At 46.6% G+C, this 12837-nt stretch overlaps 1 protein-coding gene across 4 annotated transcripts in view; it reads right to left on the bottom strand.

Annotated features, from left to right (window-relative positions):
• The window catches only part of LOC130522216 (histone deacetylase 4-like), a 40860-nt gene extending 28023 nt beyond the window's left edge, over positions 1–12837 (bottom strand). The window contains exons 1-3 of one of the 4 annotated variants that reach the window (XM_057026308.1): positions 12594–12837; positions 10085–10373; positions 409–550 (exon numbers count right to left, since the gene is read on the bottom strand). In XM_057026308.1, coding sequence (XP_056882288.1) covers positions 409–523 — 115 coding nt within the window. In that variant the 5' untranslated portion in view covers positions 524–550; positions 10085–10373; positions 12594–12837. Of the gene's footprint in view, positions 1–408; positions 718–10084; positions 10374–12593 lie in introns of those variants that run through there. The other 3 variants (XM_057026310.1, XM_057026312.1, XM_057026309.1) reach the window with 3 other exon arrangements.

The following is a 12837-nucleotide window of genomic DNA, read 5'->3' as shown; positions in this document are numbered from 1 at the left end:
CTGCCTCCACTTCAGTTCTGTGTTATTGTAAATAACATGGAACATGTTTTATTTCTATTTACGGGCACAACAGGTAAAACATCTCACGGAAAACTCCTTCGACGCTGTCAACTGGACTGGACAAACTACAACTGCCATTCAATATTAACAGCACCGGTCCGACTGATGGGAAAACATTGATAAGACATCAGCTATCAATCACATAATCCATAACTGTGTGTCACATCGCCGTTGCAGAAGAACAGAAATGGAATGAGAATCATCATGAAAGGAAGCACGCAAAGTCACACAGGATGTGGTTAATAGTGAAATCACGTACGGGAGGTGCACACATACACACGCGCTCTCTCTCTCTCTCTCTCACACACACACACACACACACACACACACACACACTGAGTGTCCAACCTGTTGGGATGTGGTTGAGCACGGATGTCTTCAGAACCTCCAGTGGCTGCTCCTTCCCCAGGATTCCCTCTGTGGAAGAGAGAGCACACTCAGCTTCAAAGATGGTCCGCAGCATTGAGAAAGCCTGCCTTTTAGAGAAGACCTGCAAATCACAAACAGTAAACTAGCAGTGGGCTATTCAGGTCATCTCACGCCACCACTTTGCTTGAGTCTTGGGAGCTAACGCCTGATACATGGCAGGTGTAGCCTGCGAATGGGGGGAAAAGCGATGGCTGAAATTCCGCTCGTAAGAAATCTAAGCGCTGAACAGCTCACATGTGCTGGAGGGATGCTCGAGCTCGACTGAACTGATACGCCTGTGCTCAGCATAGCAAATGTGGCTGGCGGCAGAGAGTGATGAAGGAGTGGGTGGGTGGGAGGCTGGGTTGATGGAGAGGAGGGCGAGAGGTAAAAATAGCTCACCCTTTTTTTTATGTATAACAGTACATGCAAGCGCGCACACATGTGCAGACACAAAGACACTTCGGCGGTGTGCACACATCTGTGCGTGTTGAAGTGTGTAGGCTGTAATTATAGTGGCAACATGAAAGGGCTTTTGTAGCCGCCAAGCCCTGGGAAGACATGGCTATAAAAAGCAGAGCGACAGAGAGGGGGGTGGTGGAGGAGGAGGGGGAGCTGGGGAGGCACATGGGGAGAGAGGACAGGATAAAAACAACAAAAAGGGTGCAGAAGTAGGGGGGAGAGAGAAGAATTGCCATGCAGCAGAGCTGACACATTCAGCACGTGTATTTTTAGTCATGCTAAGCACCTGAGCCATTTACACACCGAGACCATGTGATGCATGCAAACATGCAATTATTCCTTAGGAGGGAAGATGAAAAGCTGTGTAAAATCCCTCTGGAAGAATAAAAGAGACAGAAAACAGGCAGGCGCCTCACTCTGCGTGATCTATTTCTAGAATCCTCTCTGGACCAGACTGGCTCATGCACTTAATTAGCCATGAAGCGCAAGGATGCATCACGGTCCGATTACGTGTGTTTGTCTCGCAGCACCTTTCCCGAACGGTTACTGTGCCGAATCCCTTAAAGGACATTGATGTGGTCAGCGAAACACTGCGTTCCCTCCTGTTCAAACACTGTCTCGAAACACGAGGGCTCATTTGCCTAAATCCGTCTGCCGAGCGGCGGCCTGACACTGCTGCTGCGACGTTGGATGAATTGTGACAAACCTCGAAAACAAATCAGGAACTTAAAGTTTCAAATTTGTGGTCCGGTGTGCACACAGCCGGGTCAGGCATCAGGCAAAAAGGAGAAATGCTGCGGGAGTCTAACACAAACAGGACCGCCTCAGTCACAGCCGACATCGCCTGATGAGCCCAGCCAAAGAACTTGCACACACCGCAGGATTTTGCATTGGAAATGCGGCACATCTTTGTGTGATGACACCTGTGGCACAGAGTAACTACACCAGCTTTTCAACAAATTGCTGCGAGCTGATTTGCATTTCTGACTGAGGGAATCACAGGCGAAGGGTGTCTTTGTGGTTTGGTAAAGTGTGCAAGACTGGAAACAGCATCACACAGCCGATAGCTCGCAGCACCTGTTTAATGCACGCAGACATCCGTGGGGACAGCCCCCCCGTCGCTGTGGGCCACAGGGGTCCGCCCCCCCCTCCCCATGACTTCACATTATCGGCAGTGAATCTTCTATACTTGTTTTCTATTTTCATTCACTTGAGTAAAAACTGTTTACTTTTGTACTATCCTAATTAAACTAAAAATAGAAATGCATGTTACCCATCTGACTTAACGCTACACTGTGATAGTACATTGGTGTCCTCCTCACACACTGGATCTAATGCCTCCCAATACTGAAATGAGGTATCCACCCCTGATTCAAAGTGTGTGTACTCATGTGTCATGGTAATGTATATCCCTTTGTTGACTGCTGGAAAATGCAAAGATCCACCAGTGATTTGTGGATATTAATACCTTTATTATAAATTTATGGCTTTCACTGATGATGAGTGATGTTGTAGGATATAGCATTTCATAAGACCGAGGTCTTGTGATGGTCTGGATGGTGTCATGAAGCACTACCTGATCCTTTCCTGGTAATAAATGCCATAAATTCCTTATTTGAAGCTGAGTTTATGTGATGTTAAGTTGTAAACACATTAGCTGTGATAAGTTGTGAACACATTAGCTGCTTGCAAAATGCTGTGAAAAATTAATGTGGCAGAAATAAAAGAAATGCGCAGCTACAGGACAAATGCCTCTAACATACTGTATGTGCACTAACATACTATTTGTATTTACATTGCACTTAGTGCACTGCTACCTGAGTGGAAGTAGTAGGTTTGTGTGTTGAAGCAACAGCTCTCACACACCACTACGTCGTAGCAGAGGAGTGTCCAATTCCTTGGCAACATGCTCCATCAATCTTGAATGTAGCCTAGTTACCCATCAGCCCTTCCTCCCTCCAGCTCCCTCCTCCTTTTTCTTTCTCTCCTCCTCTCTTCTTGGTCCCACTGGGGAAGCACTGGGAGACGGGGCGCTATAAATAGCCTCGGCTAGCCTCCGGCGGAGAGCAAGTTGACTCGAGCTAATGCAGCAACCGCGCAATGAAAAAAAACAACATAATCTGTGCTGTTAAACTGGGTGTAAGGATACAAGGAAATGAGTTGTAGGAATCTGTCTGCTGTGTTGCGTAAATGTAGTATTGAGGAGAGACTGGCGAGCTTGACCCCTGGTCTGCATACTGTATGTTGACAGAGGCCTTTTGTTATATGGGAGAAATGAGACGTCTGTGCCTTTACAAAGGCAGACAGTGACACAGAAAGAGAGGAAGGATGCTCTGGCCTCATTACATTCAGTACATTTCCTTTCTGGCCACGTCGTCCAGGGTGACTCCAGTGGGCAAGGTGATGCAGACAGGAACAATACGATTATTTAAACACGCCTCTCCTTGAAGAGCCTTTTCCTCTGGGTCGCAAATTTGCTTTCCGAGGGCACCGGCTGACGTCATTGCAGCTGATAGAGAAGAATGGGCGAACCCTGGCGTGAGCGTCCACCAGTTTGCATCCCAGTGAACTGTTGGAAACAAACCATTTAAACCCCATTTCATGGCGGTGGAGTCGGGGAAAAATACAGCAGTAATCCAGTGTGGCGTTCCGGGGTGCTTCTTTGTGCTTCGGGGTGAGTGATGTCAATTGATATAAAATCACAAATTAGTTTGGCACTGTCAACTGTCCCAAACCGAATTCCTGTCAGAGGAGCAGGAGACCAGTACAGATACGTAAATACTACTGCGTCCCTCTAGCAACTGCAAACAACGGCCTTATTTAAAAAAGGAAACATGTCGCATCTTTACAACTGGGTTAACAGGTCATGCAAACCAGCCCATAACAGGTTGGATTCCTATCCGCCCTAACCAACCCTAAGCTTGACGAAAACTAACCCTAACCCCCTTAACCCCTAACTCCTAAAATAACTCTAACCTAACTAACTCTAACCCTAAAATGAATCTAACCTTAACCCTAACACTAACCTTAAATCATAACCCTAACCCAAACTAACCTTAACCCCTCACCCTAATAACTAAAATAATCCTAACCCAACCATAAACCTAACTAACCCCAGCCTTTAACATAACCCTTAACACTAAGTAACCCTAAACCCTAATCTAACCATAAACAATCCTGACCCTAACTGAACCTAACCCTAACTAATCCCAACCTTAAACTTTAACCCTAACCCAGCACAGCTTCATATGAGATGTGGCACCCTCTCGGGAACTGGGGCGGGAAGATGGAATATTACATTTACATACATATAATTCCTCATTTTTTCCTAACTACGAGTTCCTGACCTGTGATTTCCAAACCTATTCATATCCTCATCACACTGAATTTGTACTCAAGGCATCCATGATGGAGCCATGCGTCGCCGTGAGGAAATTTGTGAGGCAGCTGAAGCGCTTTGCTAGCTGGGCCACCTTATCTAACACGTGCAGGTGGTAAGGTGGCAGATTCTCTGCAGCACACCAACAAAGGCCCCAGCAGTGGCCATATTCAGACTCACGAGATGGGGCTATTTCTTTGATGTCCAGGCCAGACTTCCATGCTCCCCGTCAGGCACCGTAGAGCACAATGTCAAAAGGCGCAAGGATAGGCCTCCGAGGCAGCAGTGTAAAGTGTAATTGCCACTGACAGCTTGTTGGAAGACACAGCGTATCCCGTTTCTTAGCCGGGGAAGAGACAAATGCACAGAGACAAAAGTTGCCTCCTGTTCCTTTCATTAGCTTGCGCTCCCTTTGCCCAAATACCAATTAAAAGCAGAGTTTTCGATACACAAGGACACTCCCGGATGTTTTTGGTGGGGAGACGAGATGGGAGCTGCACTGCAGTTGCAGGAGGACAAAGAAGAGCTTGTGGGAGAAGGTGGTCCAATGTTGCACAAGAGTCCCCCCCCCCCAGTTTTGTTCTGGGGGGGTTAATCATGTGCAGTCAGGCTGGTGGCTCATGGGAGGATCTAGCTGATGAACCGTCGTCTCCATTCACCGGGAGTAATGTTATGAGAACACGTTGCCGAAGCGCGTTTGGCAATCAGTCTGATGGGCAGGAACATTTCGGCGTAAGTGGACACGGGGAAACAGTATGGCTTGAAATTACCCCGGATGAGGCTCGTGCTTCGCTCACAATGAGCAGCGCGACAAAAGATGCGGCGGTTGTGTCACGCGTACGCTCACGCCACTCTCCGTTTTTAGCCCCAACAACAAACCTCTCAATTGTGAAGAGGGGGAATCAACACGGGACTCTAAAAATAATGATGTTTGTTTGCCATGTGTGCACGTGTGCATATCTTGTGCGTGTTTCTAAAAATAACACACAGGGATAAGCCGGGCCCTCTTTATTGCAGCTAAAACTTTTAACCCCTTCACCCCTGGATTTAAGCAGTGTGCCGTCCGTCTGCGTGCGTGTAGAAACGGGGGCGAGAGGGGGCTGAAACGTTAACGTAATGCATTAACCATTCAGGCACCGGCCTGGCATTCACATCATATAGGCAGAGGTTCCTTTGGAGAACAGTTCAAAAGAGAGAATTGAGTTACGATGTTTTAACAATTTGTGTAATAACTAAATGGGGCCAAAGTTTGTCATCCAATAATTTCAAAAAATTCGTTAACTTCAACCAAGTTCAAGTCCATTCTTTGAATCGGTGCGTCATTGCGGCCCCATTTACAGTCTCTGGCAGGTCTAGAATAAGGACTTTTAGTATTTTATAAGGAGGCACGCATGACTGTGAGCTGTGGGGAGTTGTGTTTGATTAGATAATACGAAATAAAGCCCCCAATATTGCATTTGAATCGCAAAGCCCAAACTCAACACGACCTCTTTGAGTTTTTTTCCATATTACTAAAGATCGTGAAGGCAAGCATGGAGGACACACTGGGATGTACAGGCTTCCATCAATGTGGACAAGACCATGTAGGTAAATCCCAAGACAGAGACCCCTTCCTCGGGGATACGCCTGTGTGTCACTGCTTTGATCGTTTGACGTCAGCGGCGGTCCCTTGTCTTTCGTGTGGAAATCCCCCGTGACCAGACAGTAAACATTCGCTGACAGTGACAAAAACACCACTCATTGATGCTTAGAAGAGAGGTTTGTTTTTAAGATTTTAAAAATGATTTATTATGGGTTCTTCATGCTTTAAGTAACGAGAGCATTCGTTTAAGTAACGAAAACAAAAATTCATAAAGGATAAGTTGCAAAAACAGAGAGAAATGTGCATATTCTGAGGCACCAATCTACTGGTGGAGACGGAAGTGCTCTTTCTGCAGTAAAGTAAGTTACAGGGGGAAAATCAGGAGCGGACAAACGTGTCAATCTTGCATAAGGCAGCAAATACTGTGGCTGACAGACAGGGGCCGAAGAGGAGTCGTTTTGTGTGCCCAGTTAGCCTTGCAGCAAAGGAAGCAGCATCAATCACAGCACTGTTCAGCCTCCAGGGGAAGTTTAGAGAACAGACTTTACCTCCCAGGCCACCATGTCCCAGCCTATAAACCCTGTTCCAATAAAACATAGCAGGACTGAGACCTCAGAAACAAACCTAAAACTGTCTCTGTGCTCCAACAACCGTGAGATGATCATTTTCAGTCGGATCTTTTGTTTCTGTTTGTGGTTGTATAAACCTAGAAACTCCTGTAACCTCAACACCACCGAGGAAACGTCTTCGAGGAAAGAACGGCGTCAGGTTGACTAAGCAACCTCACCCACATTTACACGGTGCAAAATAAGACAATAAAAGTGCACCTTGAGCACAGATTAGATCCAGCTCCTTGCAGGCGCATATAATCTGAAAAGACTTTAGCTTGTGTTCCAACGATGTAAAGTTCAATTCCCTCATTCAGAAATCATTTACTGTAGCTGACACTTATTGACCATCTCCAGTGTGCGAGTACGTGCGCGTGCATGTGGGTGACTCAGTTCGTGCCCCAGTGATAAACACTGCAGACTTTCCTGGAAAGCTTGCCCTTTCTCACTTTGAAAGGAACAAATAGGCTGTGCCTTCTGCACTCTTTAATAAGGCGGCGCGGCGCTTGAGGAGGTCTCGCCTTTGCTTCCACTGCTGCTGCCATTTGAGGACACGGAACTCGAGATTTAGATGTGACAGCGGCATCGCAATTAGTATTTAAAATTCCCATTCTTCGACTTTCGGAAACCAATAATGCCATTTACTCTCCGCAATCAAAACACCAATCAGACACAGTGCTATATATAAACTGCAGTCAGATTTGCTGCATCAGCCAATACAGGAGATAAAAATATTGTCATTCTACCTCCATTTTCTGTCTAAACGCACATGCGGTTTCTTATAATCGCCCTCTTTGTCAAGGGAGTCAGCAGCCGGGACTGTCACAAGGAATTGATAAGGGGGCTCAAACTTGCGACCACAACCACAGAGTGGCCCCGGAGACTTTTGGGAAAAGGATCCAAAACTTGCGGCTGAACCTCGAGTACGAGCGTTTCTCGAAAAATGGAAGCGAAGTGTTTTTTAAGTTTCATATCAGCGACACGTGAAACAATCGTTAGCCAACAATATCATTTGACTTTTGTTTGTGCTCTAAATAAATTTTGCATATGAGGATGTTGCAGAGCGACTGATCCAAAGGAAGTTGGACATTCCCAGAATCAATGAGTTAGCTGCTACAAACACAACGAATGCTGCCAAATAACATGCTGATGCCCTCAAATAATGGTGGTACCACACTCCAGCCACGAAGAGCCCATATAAACAAAAACAGACATGAAGGCCTTATCAGCCTGACCCTCTTTTGTTTTCCGGGAAATATAAGATCCACTAATCATTTTACATTTCACTTTTCTAGGAAGAGATTTGCAGTAAATGATATTTAATCTAAAAAACCCACCGAGGCTGTAATAAAGAAAATGAGTTTAGTTCTCAAAAAAAAAAAAAAAAAGCACGCTAGTAAGCTCATTTACAGATTAGCAACAAAGCAGGCATGGACACATACAAAGACACACACATTAAAGGCTTTAGAGGGCTGGTGCATGATTGAAAAAGAGCAAACAATCCCGGGCCTAAAAAAAAGAATTTGGCAGCTTTAAACGCAAGTGCAGAGGAAAGCCATGGACCTGAAAGTCTCGTTGTTCACACTGGGAACAAAGCTGATTTGTTTAATTACTCTCAATATGTATCAGCAAGGGTATCACACAAGTCTGATGCCACCAAGGGCATCAGTATCTCCCCCCACACTCCTGTAAACATCATTATCTTTGACGACAATGTTTTTGCTCGCGTTTCCCTTCTTTAAATGTGTCCAGGTTTGGCCCGTCTGCCTCCGATATCCAAAAAGTGTCTCTCAGAGCTGACAATCGATGCCTCAAACTGACGCCCATGACTGGTAGAAGGGTATTTAAATCTTTCTCAGAAAACAGTCGTACACAAATACAACTCAATTAGGGAAGACTTGAAATCGATGCGCCGCGCCGCCTTAATTTTACTTTGAACTGAACATTTAGAGACCGTCGAGTAAAAATTACTTCAAATTTGAAATTACAGATACCTCAGAAAAAACAGTGTAATGCCTTCAGCTTGAAAATAAATAGCTTTATTACATAATGCTGAGGACAACAGAGAGGTTTTTAATTATTTTTTTTTAAATCTAAGCCATTACTAAACCTAATTTATTGACAGATCAATTATTATTTGATGAATGCTCAATACAGCATTATTGCACCCTCAGGCATATAAACCTGTTGGCATTAGTGTACTAGTACTCACTAGTACTCACAAGCTCAGTGTTTAGAGAAAAATGGGCAACAAAGTTCAAATTCTCCACGATTCGAGGTATCAGCTTGCCTGTGTGCGGTCTCAGAATAATTTACAACGCTCCTCTTGTGGAGATCACTGAACATGCAGAGGAATTAGAAAGTGGTCGTCTAATGGTAACAGTTGAGCCACAGTAATCCGGGGTTGATCTAAGAGCATAATGCTCCTGAAGCTACTTGAGGACAGGAAAAGTGAGTCGATACTGCCGCCGCGAGTCTCTTCTTTAGGAAAGGATGTAACGTGACTAAGAGAGCGGCGGCCACATGTGCACAGATATCTACTCTCCCCAGGGAGGTGCGTTCCCGTGTGTCAGTGGTGGGGATGTTGGTGGTGCTGAGGCTGGAGCTCATTCCTACCTCTCGGGGGCCAGGCAGTTACCACAACTGCGGTATTTATAGTGCACACACTCCCAGGTGTACAAAGTAAACACGCTGTCAGGTACCACGCCGAACGGGGGCAGGAAGCTAACCTTTTCATCTGCCAGCTGCTCGGCGAATAATTCATCACCTCACTAAAAACAAGGCCCGAAGCCTCTAAACTGAGCTTGATTAGATGTCAGAGAGGAAAAGTAGAGTCTTTAATGAGTCTACCTGATGGGCTTTTGCTCCAGAGCTCTCTCATAACACAAAAAAAACAGGCAAATAACAGTCTATGTACTGCCTGATCAAAATATGCAATCTAAGATTAAATGTTCATATATATCAACATAGGGAGCTCATAACAAAAGTTGAGAGGGTGTAACCGAGGTTGTTCTTTGCAATGTAGCCATAAAATGATCTAAAATGTTGATAAAGTGAAAGTCCGTAAATAATGTCCATGTTTACAATTTGTGTTTTGGTCTGCTGCTCCGCCGTCCACCGATCTACCAGTCACAAAGGAAGCAGCGTTCCGGCCACCACTGAGCTGTAGCAACGGAACGTTTTGAATCAGAAATGTCAGATGTTACTAAACCGAAAAGAAAAAACTGAAAATCTGTTTGAAAAACAATAATGGCCACTTGTAATTGCTAACATTAGTAAGCTATTATCTTTCATACAGCAGAGATGTTGTTCTAAAAGACCCAACATTAGCACAGCTAACATAAAGCAATACAGAAAGTACATCGGTCAAACCCAGGCCTTCTAGCTGGTCCGGCAACCTCTACTCTGGGGGGCGGGGTGGGACGCCACGCTCCACATTATTCTGATCGAGAGGGCCCTACCAGCTTTGGCCACAAACTTACATATTGCTCCTTTCAATACCCAACATCCATGAGGGGTCCAGAGGTGTTTTCTCAAAAGGGTACAGACATGGGCGGGCTGCATGGCGGCGGTCATCGATCTTACCTTGGTGGCTGTGTGAAGTCATCGTCGACAAGTGGGACGTGCGAGTGAGCGCCCGGCTCGGCGAGGGCGTCGCAGAACAGACGTGTGGTTGTGTGAGCACAGATGGGAATTTTTGATCACTGCGGAGGTGTGGATGTGTGCGTGGAGGAGGGAAGGTGAGTGGGGGGGGTGGGGTGGCGTTCCTGAAGAATCCCTCAAGGTTGAGAACAGGAAGCAGACGTCAAACAGCAGCAGCCAGCCCCCATGAGGCTTTGGATTTGGCTACTCTTATCAGAGCGGCAGCACCAACCTATGAGAAAACACAGGACACAGGATTTTCTTCAATTCAACATCGGTACCAGGCTGGTGGCACCTGCGGAACCACGCAGGACCGCGAAGGCTGAACATTCTTCTTTCGCAGAGGTAGAATTCATATTATTATTGTTGCCACTTCTGCAGCTAAAATGTGTCCTTAACAGTACACAACTTTGAAAAAATGTGACCTTTCAGGCCTTGGGCTCAAAACATCAAGTCGTCTTTACCATTACAAATAGAAGAGAAAAAGTGCCCGAGGGTGATGTGGGAGGGGGCCACAGGCACTGGGTGTACGGGGGTAGTGTGCACATTCGTGTTGGCAGAGTTCTGAAGCAGGATGGACACATGTGTGTTAGTGAGGGGTGGGGGGGTCTTAAGACAAGAGGGCCAGACAGTGCAGCCCCGGGACAAATTGCCCCCCAAATAAATCGGTCATTGCACACTGTGCACGCACGCTTTGTGACTGAACAGCAGAGGCGCGGAGCATTGGGAGGGGTATGTATGTGTCACGGAGAGTAGACGACACCCCAGGGGGGCTTAGTGCTCTCCCCAGGCATCGCATCTGTCCTGGGAGTGTAATGTGTGTGTGTGTGTGTGTGTGTGTGTGTGTGTGTGTGTGTGTACATCCTGGGCTATTGTCACTAAAAAGAGCTAGCTTGATGAACGGTGACAGATCTGGGGAGACGAGCCCTCAAGCCCAAACTGGAAGAATAATAAAACACAGCCTGTAAAATGGGTGGAAACCAGTGTTTTTTAAAAAAAGAAATAATAATAATAATAAAAAACCTGTTAAAACAAAAAATTAAGTGTAAAAGTGCACACGTGCTTCTTAACACTACTGGATTTACAGGAGTCACAGTTTCCAAACAATATGACTGGGCCGGCTAAAAAAGTATGTTCCAAGCCGAATTAGCTGTATTTAGTCCAACTAAATTTTTGTTGTTAACAGGTTGGATACTTAATGGGACGAGGAGCCCTGCAAAGCTTTAGTTCACCCTCTTGTGGTGGGCTGCAGTGAAGGTTGCCCATTTGTTTTCTAAGAGTTGGTTTCTGTTGTTTCAGGTCGTCCTCATCACTCAGATGCGGTGTATCAATATTTAATAACGAGCTAACATGAAAGCATTTATCTCAGGAGCCTGGTGCCGTGCCAGTTAATGCCCCTGCAGGATTTATGATAATCACCGATTTCCTCCCTGAACAGTAATGTAAAAACGTCACTTCAGGTGTAAAATACCGTAGACCGTTTTGACACCTTTTTGCCGGGGTGTGGCGAACATTGGGTGACGCCACGCTACGTCATCCATCGCCAGATGACTGGCGCGGCCTTGACGTGGCGTCAGAACAGCTTTCCACCTGACTCCGGCTCCAAATGATGTCAGAATGATAAATGTCATTGTCTAAATCAATGGATTCGCCCTATGAACTCCCGCACCGTGACCACGGCTCCGCCGAAACCCAATCGGATTCATGGGTCACACTTTTGCAACTTCCCGGTTTTTGAAACCCAGAGGTCAGAGGTCACTGGCTTCCTTTCTCTCTTTTCGTCATTTTATTTTTGCAGCAGGCAAAAAACGCAACGTGCACTGGCCCGGTGCACACGCACTTACACCTGCGCGCATGCGAGTCCAGCAACTGCGTGGAGCAGCAGCACCGGCTGTGCTGCATCGGTGTTGCTTTAAGCTCCAACGACCAGTACGCCCCCATTCACAAAAAAGATTGACGCATGCAGAGAATTACCACCGCCCATCCCGAGCCATTCACACACAAACGCACACTTACGCCGGCCTGTGCCTCCCTTTCGCACGTTTTCCTCACTACTGACGCTGATCCAAGTCGAAGGGAGCCCGTCGGTGCTGTCTAGGTGGTATTAAATCCGAAAGCTCGGCTATGCGCTAAAAATAGCACAGCAACAATCGGCATAATAAACATCGCCAGTCCGATCCCCCTACACACTTCCCGCCCGCTACAGCGCTACAAAAGCGACGTTGAAAAGCAGAAAAACACCTTTAATCCCCGAAAGATAGCCAAACCACTGGCACTGGATCAGCAGAAAGGGGGGACGGGGAAGGCGAGGCCGTAGCGGCGTGCGGTGGAAACTTCAGCCGGACATTGTTTTGATGAATCTCGCCTGTGCATCGCATCCCTGCCCGAGTATCAACATCAAAGCTCGGCTACACACTCATCCCGAGAGCCCGCAGACCCGCCAGCAGCTCACCTACGCGGAGCCAGAGGAAGACAAACGTCCCAGCATGTGTCCCGAACTGCCTTCACTCCGCTCCCATCTTACAACTCTTGAGGTTCGGGGGGTTTTGAGCGCAGCGGAGACGAAGAAATTCATCTCCTGACAGATTCCGCCATACTGGATTTTTGTTCCAGCCCCAGCAGCGTCACATGGAGCGCCCCTACTTTTACCAGGGGCGGGATTAGAGACGGATGAAGAGCCGATTCAGCGGTCTGTC

The sequence above is a fragment of the Takifugu flavidus genome, chromosome 3 (genome assembly GCF_003711565.1).
Source record: "Takifugu flavidus isolate HTHZ2018 chromosome 3, ASM371156v2, whole genome shotgun sequence".
Lineage (NCBI taxonomy): Eukaryota > Metazoa > Chordata > Actinopteri > Tetraodontiformes > Tetraodontidae > Takifugu > Takifugu flavidus.
This window is presented reverse-complemented; position numbering and strand designations above follow the sequence as displayed.